Genomic DNA, 11,873 nt, shown 5'->3' on the forward strand with positions numbered 1-11,873 from the left:
AACAATTCCTTTAATGAAAAAACGTGTATACTATATGGACGTTTACGTTTGCTTAGAGATGATTTGTTGGGCCACTCTTGTTATGGTCATTTTCAGCCGAAGCTCAAAAATAATCATGACCAAATCTGTGGTTGATTTTAACATCCATCTGGGAAGCCAATCTGACCCTAACAGTGCAGACCAAGTCCTTTCCCATCAGACAGCCTCATAAGCTATTGCAGTGCCTGATGGGGAAAACTCAGGGTCAGAGCATTTATGGCAAAATCTCGTAGGCCAAGGATCCCCAACATTATTTTACCCGTGAGCCACATTCAAACGTAAGAAAAAAGTTGGAAAGCAATACATGCATGCTAAAGGTTCCTTGGGGTCCAAATTATGGTCTGTGATTGGCCATTTGGTAGCCCCTATATGGACTGGTGGCCTACAGGATGCTCTGTTTAGCTGGACACCTGGTTTTTATGCAACCAAAACTTGCCTCCAACCCTGTAAAAAAAAAAACACCTGCTTTGAGCCCACTGGGAGCAAAATCCAAGGTGTTGTAGCTCACAAGCCACTGGTTGGAGATCACTGTCCTAGACTAAAGCAGGGAATTACTGGCAGAGGCAGAATCTTAAGAGAGAAGAAGAACATATTGACATAAGGAGCAGTTTATTATACACAGGGCTTATCTGTGCACTGGTAATTTGTTTTATCAGCTGCTCCATAGCAAAGTGCTAAAGTTTATATTTCTTGTTTAGCGCAAGAAATAAAAATAATTCCTAATTAAAACAATGGACATAAAGTATATTCAACACAAGCCCTATTCGTTGTACTTATGTTGCCCCTTTTTGGGTAATGGATAACAGAATTTGGTAGCAAAAGATAAATGTTCAAGGAGAGCACAAATATAATGTCAAGATAATTATTCAGCTGCCAGTGCTACTTTGCCTGTGTGTAGAAATCTGAACTGATTCAGACCTCTGGGCTACATGGGTGTTCTCTTGCAAGATACCAGGGTAATGGGTGTCTAAGTTGTGAGCCAACATCTCCATGAGCATGGTCAATTGCAAGTGGATCTTGCCCCAATATGCCCACCTTGAATGGGTGATATTGGGCTGATCCGATTGTGGGCCTTAGGGCTGTAGGAGCAAGGACTACATCAATGAACCAATGAGGTCCTTGATCTGACAGGACTTTTATAGGAACAGTAATACCAACAAATAAAAGCGTTTTAAAGGAATTACAATGTAATAAATTGGTGCCCTGTATTTGTAAAACAGGTGTGTTTGCTTCTGAATCACTACTATAGTGTACTGTATATAAATCAGCTGCTGTGTAGCTATAGGGGGAGCCATTAAAACACAAGATACGCAGTAGATAACAGCTGTGTAGAATCCCATTGTACACTACAGGGCTTATCTGTTATCTGCTGTGTATCCTGTGCCTTTTCTCCTTTTTTAGCTTTGAATGGCTGCCCCATAGCTACACAGCAGCTTGTTTATATAAACTACAGTAGAGTTTCTGAAGCAAACACACCAGTTGTAAAAGTGCAGGGCAAAACTACATTATATTTTCATTACTTATAAAGACCTTCATTTTTTTGGTGTTACTGTTCCTTTAAACCTGCCCAATCAACATGTGGCCATTTCTTAATTACTGGTGACTGAAGGCCAAATGTCTTTGATAAAAAAATTCATTGTTACTCTTCTCCCCTTCATACTAGCCCCGAACTGTTTTATCGATTTACCTCCTGAAGCCAAAGAACTGGATTTAATTGGTAAAGGGAAGTTCTTTCATCCAGAGGGGGACCACTTCACTCTCATAAATATCTACAATGAATACGAGCAAATGAAGAGAAACAACGCTAGCCAGTGTAAGTACTGATACGAGGTATGATTATGGCATTGACATACAAAGCATTTTGCTATACAAAACAACAGGATCTGCTGGCACTTACCCACTGACTCCATCATGGGCAGCCACATGCCTAGGAGCAACAATTGGGGGGCACTAGGACCCTGGGTACATACCTCTTCTTCCTTCTAAAACTCCAGGACTGTGCATCAATGCAGCAAGGCAACAGGGAGGGTTGGGAGCTTTTTTGCATGAGTTTTCAAAGATGGTGGAGTGGGTTGGGGATGTTGTGGTGGTGGTGGTGGTGGTTAGATGATATGCGGGAGGAGGAGAAGACGGTGCATATTATAGCAGGGGTCTTGCTTGCCCCCCCCCATCTGTAGGCCCAGCACTGACTCCCCTACCTCCATAGGTCCCCATTCTATTGGATTGGACTGATTGTTCCCTCCACATTGGTGGCCAGATCAGGAAGGATTCACTGGCGAGTAACCAATAAAGTAAACATAAATTTAAGCAACTTTGAAATATACATCAATTAAAAAATATACAGAATTGTCATGATTTTTAATGGTTTAAAACAATTCCTCTCCTGCTGAGCTGTCTGACTACTTTGCTGAGCTTGCTGACTACTGTTACTTTGTATCAGCAGCCATCTGTGCTTCAAACCATCCTCCAAACCCCACAATTCCCTGCACACACGATTTCAAGAAACAGAACATCACAGTGCAATGCATTGTGAGTTATGTAGTCCCTGCATGCTGTCAGTAAAGCTCCCCATAGACGAGACGATTCTTCTTGCCGAACATCTGTCAGGAAATTGATCGGCCAGGTCAAAAAATCTTTGTCGGTCCCAGTGTAATCTATCTATGTTTGCAGGGCCAAGCAGGCAGCTCCCCTTTGTTTTCCTGGCAAATTGGTCTTTTTAGTTGATGGTCAATTGGTACGATCGTACGGGAACTGCAGTTAGCCTGAGGAATCCCCGACAATTTGCAGCATGAATAGGAATATGTACACTGTGGGCATTTTACCAAGTGTTTCCAGGAGTTGGTGAAAGTGATTTAATGGTACATTAGACAGCGGATCAAAAAGTGCACATAAAACATATCCCATTTAATTGGCTAAGACTTAGAACACCGATCTGTAGTCAAATGTACAAAAGGAAAATCCCACAGAGGAGCTCAATTCACTTCCAATTCAGTGAAATTAAAGTGGAAATAGAAATGCGGCCTGCACCCAGCCCCTAACACTCATCCTCCCTTGTGAGTGTCACTTACTCAACTCAATACTCTGCAGGGTCAACCATTTGGCTGCTACAGACGACAGTGAGAAAGTGAAGGAAAAATTAAGAGGCACATTTATCACGGATTGAATTTAGAATTCATGTGAGTTTCTTAAAACTCCCATAAATTCAAAATTCCACTAGTTGAAATTTATTAATAAAATCTAATTTTTAAACAATCCGAAAATTCGATTTGAAACTCGAAAAAAAACTCGAATGTCAAGGAAGGCTGCAAACATCTCCAAATTGATCCCTGGACGTCTCCCATTGATTTAAACAATAATTTGGCAGGTTTTAGATGGTGAATAGTAGGGATGCACCGAATTCAGGATTCAGCCTTTTTCAGCAGGATTCGGATTCAGGCCGAATCCTTCTGCCTGGGTGAACTGAATCCGAATCCTAATTTGCATATGCAAATTAGGGACGGGGAGGGAAATGTCGTGACTTTTTGTCACAAAACAAGAAAGTAAAAAAAAAATGTTTTCACCTTCCCAAGCCTAATTTCCATATGCAAATTAAGATTCAGTTCGGTATTCGCCCAAACCTTTCGTGAAGGATTCGGGGTTTCGGCCGAATCCAAAATAGTGGATTCAGTGCATCCCTAGTGAATAGTGGCATTTGAATTCTTAAAGGGCCAGAGTATGATAAATCTCGAAAAATTAATTCGAATTTTTGAAAACACTCTTTTGGATAACTCTCTAGTCGGATTTGACAGTTTTGACCATACAAAAAATAAGGTAATAAGAGTTGGCAGATAAATGTGCAGCAGGAAGATGTACGTCATTGGGCTGGATGCACGTGACGTCTCACGTCAGCAGTATATTGGGCGAGAATGTATATCCTATAGCTTGTTCAACAGCAGCAAAGCGTTGTAGCAAATATGTGGGAACAGCAGCAGCTATAGGGTTAAATTGGAGGGGAGAAGTGGGGAAGGGACCATTAGGACACATATGATGGGGTGAGTAGTGAGCACCAAAGTGCCACAGATCTTGGATTTTTCAGTGCTGACATGGAAGTTATTTTTCTCCATGGGTATAAAGCATTGCTAGGTAACGTTGAGTCGAGTGTAACTGTCACTCAGAGGATTAATAAGCGTTGTATAAATACACATTGGCTACCCAGACACTGTCTCTGCTCGGGCTTTTATTTGGCCAGTGTTGTGCTTTTTTACTGCAAAAGGAGGGGGGGCAGCAGCAAATTCACAAGACAGTCATAAGCCTGAAGCCTCTGCTAAGTTGGCCCATTTATATGACCTATTTGAAGCAAACGAGTGCCAGTCATAAACTTTTGACTTCTTTCCCTTTTAACAGACGATGTTGAAAAATGGTGTCAGAATCACTGTCTGAGCTTCGTGGCTTTGGAAATGGCACGTGCCATAAGAAACGAGCTCCTTGACATTATGAGACGCATTGAGCTTCCACTGACAGGACCTGCCTTTGGCTCCGACGAGAATGTCACAAACATTAAAAAGTCACTTTTGTCAGGATACTTCATGCAAGTAAGGCAGCAGCTTTGTACATTTACTATGGGGTTTTTTTTTTACGTTTTATTATGTGGCACCACCTAAATGTTAGATCCTAAAAATATTCCATTATACCAATAAGTCCAGGTTTTTAGACCTAAAGCTTTTGAGCATAGTTGCCAGGTTGGCGGTTTTACAGCCAGATTGGGCTACTAATCTAAAGCTCAGACGGGTTTTGAAAGTACAAACTAGCTAAGGTACGGATTTGGGCTACTTTTTGGGCCTTTGGCTGGTTTGTACTTTGGAAAGTTTTTTATTGCCCTAATGTGCCAAGCCTGCTTCTCCCAATGCATGTTGGGTAATGTAGTTCTTGTTTAACAATTTGCCAAGTTTAATGTAAGACTACAATACCCAGCATGAAATAGGACTGACTTGTCCGGGATTTACCAGATTTTGGGCTTGGTACCCCAGTCTCCCGTCCCATTCTGGCATTTTCCAGTGACTTTCCTCAATTTTAGACAATTTTGGGGCAAAAATCTGCTGGCCACTAAAATGCCTAGAGGTTGAACTTTTTTTCCAATATTTATTGAAAGTGTATATGTATTAGGGCCTTATGGGGCCCCTATACCTCCTGGACCCCCCTCTGTAGTTAAGCGCCTGATGACAAGCAAATTTGTCACATTGTGCTTCATGGAAAAATTTGCGAAACAGTGAACATTTGAAAAAAGATATTTTCACAGATATTTATTTATGTAGACATTTTTTCACTGCACATATTGTGCTATTTTTGGGCTACTTTTAAAGTGCCTCCTGGCTAGTTTTGGGCTGGTTTTGAAAATTAAGCCTGGCAGTGGCATAACTACATGTTACCAAGCCCCACAGCAAATTCAATTTAGGGCCCCAAAACATTTGCAAGTTGACGTATTCTACCAAGTTCTATTGAAGTTGCTAATTTTTTAGGACCTCGCTTGGCCCCCTTTCACTACCCACACAGCCCCACAGCATGATGGAACCTCCACCAAATTGTACAGTACTGTAGGTAGCAGGTGTTTTTCTTCTGCCATGCAAATAACTCAATTGTGTCTCATCACTCCAAAACACTTTGTTCCAAAATGGCTGTGGCTTGTCTAAATGAGCTTTTGCATACAACAAGCGACTCTGTTTGTGGCGTGAGTGCAGAAAGGGCTTCTTTCACATCACCCTGCCATACAGATGTTCTTTGTGCAAATTGTGCTGAATTGTAGAACGATGTTCAGATACACCATCTGCAGCAAGATGTTCTTGCAGGTCTTTGGATGTGATCTTTGGGTTGTCTGTAACCATTCTTACAATCCTGCACATTTGCTGCTCCTGTATTTTTCTTGGCCTAGGTTTTTCAGCAAGTGTGCCTGTGGCCTTCCATTTCCTGAAACTGACAGTTTAAACCTCGGAGATAGCTTTTTGTAGCCTTCCCCTAAAGCATGATACTGAACAATCTTTGTTTTCACATCTTTTGAAAGTTGCTTTGAGGATCCCATGCTGTCACTCTTCAGAGGAGAGTCAAACAGGAGCACAACTTGCAATTGGCCACCTTTAATAGCTTTTCTCATGATTGGACACACCTGCCTATGAAGTTCAAGGCTTAACAAGCTAATCCAAGGAATTTGGTGTTGCCAGTAATTAGTACTGAGCAGTTACATGCATTTAAATTAGCAAAATTACAAGGGTACTTAAATCTTTGCACATCCAGTTTTTCACATTTGATTTAATTCCATACAACTGAATTCTGATTCACTAAAAATCTTTTTTCAGAAACCAGTACCCAGTACCGCAGTTATCTTTTTGTTGAAAGTGGAGTAAATTATTATGCAGGCTGAGAGGGGTTCCCAAACTTTTTCATATGACTGTATACTGTAACTGTATTCCCCTCTAGTAAGGACAGTACTGCTGGGGAACTAAGAACATATCGGCCTTTTCAATCATATGACATAGCTGATGAAAATGAACCAAGAGTCATGCACTAAAGAAAAACGTATTTTTGTAGATTGCTCGAGATGTTGACGGTTTAGGAAACTACATTATGCTGACACATAAACAGGTGGGGCAACTCCATCCCGATTCTGGCTTCTGTAACAGCGCCAAGGTTCCAGAGTGGGTCCTCTTCCATGAATTCAGTGTCTCCGAGAGAAGTTGCATCAGGATAGTCTCTGAGATCTCGCCAAACTTGTAAGTACCGGAGCAGAACTCAAATGGGCAATGTGCAGCTCTGATTCTGAGTCCAGCCACAGTGTGAGTGTGTTTTATCCATGTCTGAACATACAGAATACAGTTTATTACCATCACTGACTCAAGTGCGTGTGTTGTAGAAATGTAATAGGGAAGCTCCACAGGGTTAGGGACCGATGTGAATAATGAACTAAACGCATAATGCTAAAACATTAACAGTAGCATATACGAGTCTAGCTGAACATTGTTACACATATACACCTACAATATTACTGTTTCAGAACATACAATATTAAAGCCAAGGGATATCCAAAGTGTGCTCCTCTTACTGAAATACAGTATACTTCACAGCAATGGATGCTGGGAGCTAAAGTTGGTAGTTATTAAAGGGGACCCGTCACCCAAAAAAATGATTTATATATATATATATATATATACATTTTTTTGAATCTTGTTTCCTCCAGTCTGGGAATTCATAATTATAACAAGCAGACAGAAGCCATTTTGTGGATACTGTTATTAAGACAAGCCTCAGAATCTTGTTTGTGCATCAGAATGGGGGACCTGATGTCCATCCCCATGCCCTGGCTACACAATTAAACGGTGAAGAGAACTGGGGGAATGTGGGGAGAGCAGTGACATCTAGGAAGTTCTGAATGGAAAGTGAAAGTAATTGCCTAAGGCAAAGAGGAGGGGCAGACAATATTTGATTGACAGCTGAGATTTTTAAATGAGCTTACGACAGCTATGAATGCTTTAATAAAAAATAGAAATTGGATTTCATGTTTAATTTGAAAAGGACTTTTATTATACAGCTGTTTATGGCTGGATGACAGGTCCACTTTAATGGAATGCACCCCCTATTGGAAAATATAGGCGGAAATCACAAGGGAAGTCCACCCCATATATATCTGGCGCTCAAAGCCATTCCTATTTTCTGTATTGTTTTGAATGTTGCACAAGGGTAATACTTTGCGCATTCTTTAAAGGAGAAGGAAAGTCATTTGCCACTTGGGAGTGCCAAAAGTTATGCACCCCCTAGTGATTGTATTTACTTACCTGACACTCTGGGCCGGTGTTCCTATCAGTACCGGCCCGGGGTTATACCAGCGAGCACCACGGAAAGATCCTCTTCCTACTTCTTCTTTCTTCAAATTTCAAGGGACAGACGAATGCGCAGTAGAAGAAATAACGGCTTTTCCGTTGAAGTTCGGCTTTTCTTTCTACTATGAATGCCCACCCGCGAGAAGAAAGAAGAAGCAGGAAGCTGATCACTCCGTGGTACTTGCTGGTATAACCCGGGGCTGGTGCAGTTTTTTCCTGATAGGAGCAGCGGCCCGGGGTTTCAGGTAAGTCAATACAATCACTTGGGGGTGCCTAATATTTGGCACAGCCAAGTGGCAAATGACTTTCCTTCTCCTTTAAAGGGGTGGTTCCTATCAGGTTATCGTTTCATTTGTAATAGAATGGCCAGTTCTAAGCAACTTTTCAACTGGTCTTCATTTTTTATAGTTAATTATTTGCCTTTCTCTTCTGACTCTTTCCAGCTTTCAAATGGGAGTCACTGACCCCACCAGTGAAGCTAAAATGTTATTACATTTTATTCCTAGCTTTCTATGTGGGCCCTCCTCTGTTCATATTCCTGTCTCTCTTTCAAATCACTGCCTGGTTGCTAAGTTAAATTGGACCATAGCAACCAGATAGCTGCTGAAACTCCGGAACTCGACAGCCGCTGCAGAAAAGTAAAGACCAATTGCAATTTGGCTCAGAACTGCATTCTCTACGTCATACTAAAAGTTAATGTCAGCAACCCCTTTAAAGGCCAAACTTAATTTTTTTTCGAAAAAACGCTTATCGATTTTTTTAAAACTGGAATCGAATTCAATTGAAGTTGTCGGGTCGATTCCATTTATCCGAGTTTAAAAAAATATCTGTTTCTTTAATAAATTTCGATTGGTCACATTTGTAATTTATGGGTGTTTTTATAAACTCACGTGAATTCGAAATTCGACCTTTGATAAATGTGCCTCTTAATGTTTACATCATTTTTTAGTAGACTCAAAGGAAAGATCAGTTATCCGGAAAACCCCATGTCCGGAGCATTCTGAAAAAGGGGTCCCATAGCTTGTACAGCATTGATCATAAAAATACTTTCTTAAGCTGGCCATAGACGCAAAGATCCGATCGTACGAATCAACGTACGATCGGACTTTCCCATCTCCCGACCCTCCACTAACCATTCAGATCAAAGTCTTTACCATTCCGATCAAATAAGAACAGATCACCCAATGTTCTGCCCCTGACAGCAATCGTACGATACTTATGTCTGACAACACTAGTGACAGTCTCCCACTGAAAATCGTACGATCGGCAATACACGCAGAGATATTATCGGCAGGCGACAGAAATTTTCTAACCTGTCCGATCAACCAAACGACCGATCTCCGCCGGACGAAAAATGTCGGGACTCTCCACACATGGTCCGAAAATCGTACGAATCCACGATTCGTACGATCGGATCTTTGCGTCTATGGCCAGCTTTAGAGCTTGAATTTCCCTTTAAAGGGATACTGTCATGGGAAAAACATTTTTTTTTTCAAAATGAATCAGTTAATAGTGCTACTCCAGCAGAATTCTGCACTGAAATCCATTTCTCAAAAGAGCAAACAGATTTTTTTATATTCAATTTTGAAATCTGACATGGGGCTAGACATATTGTCAATTTCCCAGCTGTCCCAAGTCATGTGCTCTGATAAACTTCAATCACTCTTTACTGCTGTACTGCAAGTTAAGGTGGCCATAGACTCAAAGATCCGCTCGTTTGGCGACATCGCCAAACGAGTGGATCTTTCCCCGATATGCCACTAAATGCATGGCTATATCTGGGGTAATTCTAACGTTCGTCCGAATGGCCGAACGATCGAATTACGATGCGCCAAGGGGCTCCGACAGGTCGGTCGGTTAAAAATCCAACTTTCCCGATCGATATCGTGGCCAGATATCGATCGGGAAGACCCGTCGGAAGCCCCCATACACGGGCAGATAAGCTGTCAAATCGGTCCAAACGACCGATATTGGCAGCTTTATCTGCCCGTGTATGGCCACCTTTAGAGTGATATCACCCCCTCCCTTTTTCCCCCCAGCAGCCAAACAAAAGAACAATGGGAAGGTAACCAGATAACAGCTGCCTGGTAGATCTAAGAACAACACTCAATAGTAATAGTAGTAGTAACTCAACACTCAATAGTAAAAACCCATGTCCCACTGAGACACATTCAGTTACATTGAGAAGGAAAAACAGCAGCCTGCCAGAAAGCATTTCTCTTCTAAAGTGCAGGCACAAGTCACATGACCGGGGGCAGCTGGGAAATTGACAAAATGTCTAGCCCCATGTCAGATTTCAAAATTGAATATAAAAAAATGAAACTGAAAAGAAATTGAGAGAAGAATTGGCGTTCCAGGGAGTGCCCCAAGTTTCCCTGCAAGTACAGCATAACGGACATTGGCTAAAGCAGTGATCCCCAACCAGTAGCTCGTGAGTAACATGTTGCTCTCCAACCCCTTGGATGTTGCTCCCAGTGGCCTCAAAGCAGGAGCTTATTTTTGAATTCCAGGCTTGGAGGCAAGTTTTGGGTGTATAAAAACCAGATGTACTGCCAAACAGAGTCTCAATGTAGGTTGACAATCCAAATAGGGGCTACCAAATGGCCAACCACAGCCCTTATTTGGCACCCCAAGAACATTTTTCATGCTAATGTTGCTCCCCACCTCCTTTTACTTCTGAATGTTGCTCACAGGTTCAAAAGGTTGGGGATCCCTGGGCTAAAGGATGAAAAGGAATCAAGGGAAACATAACCACAGTCAACACAACAGCAAATAAAATAAAATACTGGCAGCTAAAATGACTTGAACCTAGAAATCTAATGAGACTCGTAGAACAGCAGGCCTCGGGTTATGCACAGCGGATCAATACAGAAAAAAGTGATACACTTTAATCTTCTCGGTTATTTAAAAGATGATTTACAATGCAGAGCTCTATGGAACGAAGCCCTCGGAGGTTCTGTGATCTTAATAAAATATAGATTATCTTTCCCCTTGCAGCGGGTGACATCTCTCTTCAGTGTGGAGGCATTGTGAAAGCCCCCTGCGTTTTTGTTCTCCCGTAGCCACCCACGCTATTTTAGTGAAAGATCTGTGTGCCGAGCACCAGGGAACATTCTGCGATTCATTTCCTAGAAGAATTGCCGCTCTGGGAGCTGAACCGAGGGACTTATTCTCAAGGGCAGCCAGTGCATATTAAATCAGAGGCACTGCAGAGAATTAGGGTTTCCAAGTTCCCATTAAAAAAAAGATAAAGTAATGATGCATATCCTGCAGAGCAAAATCACCAGTGTAGTGTGTTTGTACATCTTCATGTGCGCAGTGCTAAACCTACCTGTGTGCACAGAAATGGCTAGGGATTAAATATGAAGCCTTATTAACTTCATAGTGACTGCTTTGACACACTCAATGAAACAACCCAATAAATTAGAGCTAGGCACCAGCTTCTAAAGTTGGGCATACCCAAACCCATATTGGCTACCTACATGGCCCCTTTAGATCACCAGCTTATCCATATGGGTATGGGGCCTTCCCAACAGAGATCTGGGCAAAACGTGGCCAGATACTGTATCTATTGGGCAGGTTAGGCAACTGATGTGATGCTCTCCCAATGGGTCTGCAAGACCTGCGATCTTTGGCCTGGAGGACAAAAAATCTGATAGGCCAAGCACAGGGCTGGTGTAATCAAACAAAGATATATGATCTGATCTTTACAAGTATGCCCAGCTTCTACTATACTAATGTGAGTTGGTACCTATAGTGGCCATCACGATAGGGAGTGTGACTGTGGGATAGCAGGTATAGTAGGGAGAGATGGTGCCTATAGTAACAGTGGGATAATAGTCTCTGGGAAGGGAGTGTGACTGTGGGATAGCAGGTATAGTAGGGAGAGATGGTGCCTATAGTAACAGTAGATAATAGTCTCTGGGAAGGGAGTGTAACTGTGGGATATCAGGTATAGTAGTGAGAGATGGTGCCTATAGTAACAGTGGA

At 42.0% G+C, this 11,873-nt stretch overlaps 1 protein-coding gene across 2 annotated transcripts in view; it reads left to right on the plus strand.

Annotated features, from left to right (window-relative positions):
• dhx32.L (DEAH-box helicase 32 (putative) L homeolog) overlaps positions 1 to 11,873 on the plus strand; it is a 52,372-nt gene that overhangs the window by 37,202 nt on the left and 3,297 nt on the right. For both annotated transcript variants that reach the window (XM_018224587.2, NM_001094793.1), the window contains 3 exon segments: positions 1,703 to 1,852; positions 4,423 to 4,610; positions 6,598 to 6,779. In XM_018224587.2, coding sequence (XP_018080076.1) covers positions 1,703 to 1,852; positions 4,423 to 4,610; positions 6,598 to 6,779 — 520 coding nt within the window.

Source organism: Xenopus laevis, chromosome 7L (assembly GCF_017654675.1).
Source record: "Xenopus laevis strain J_2021 chromosome 7L, Xenopus_laevis_v10.1, whole genome shotgun sequence".
NCBI lineage: Eukaryota > Metazoa > Chordata > Amphibia > Anura > Pipidae > Xenopus > Xenopus laevis.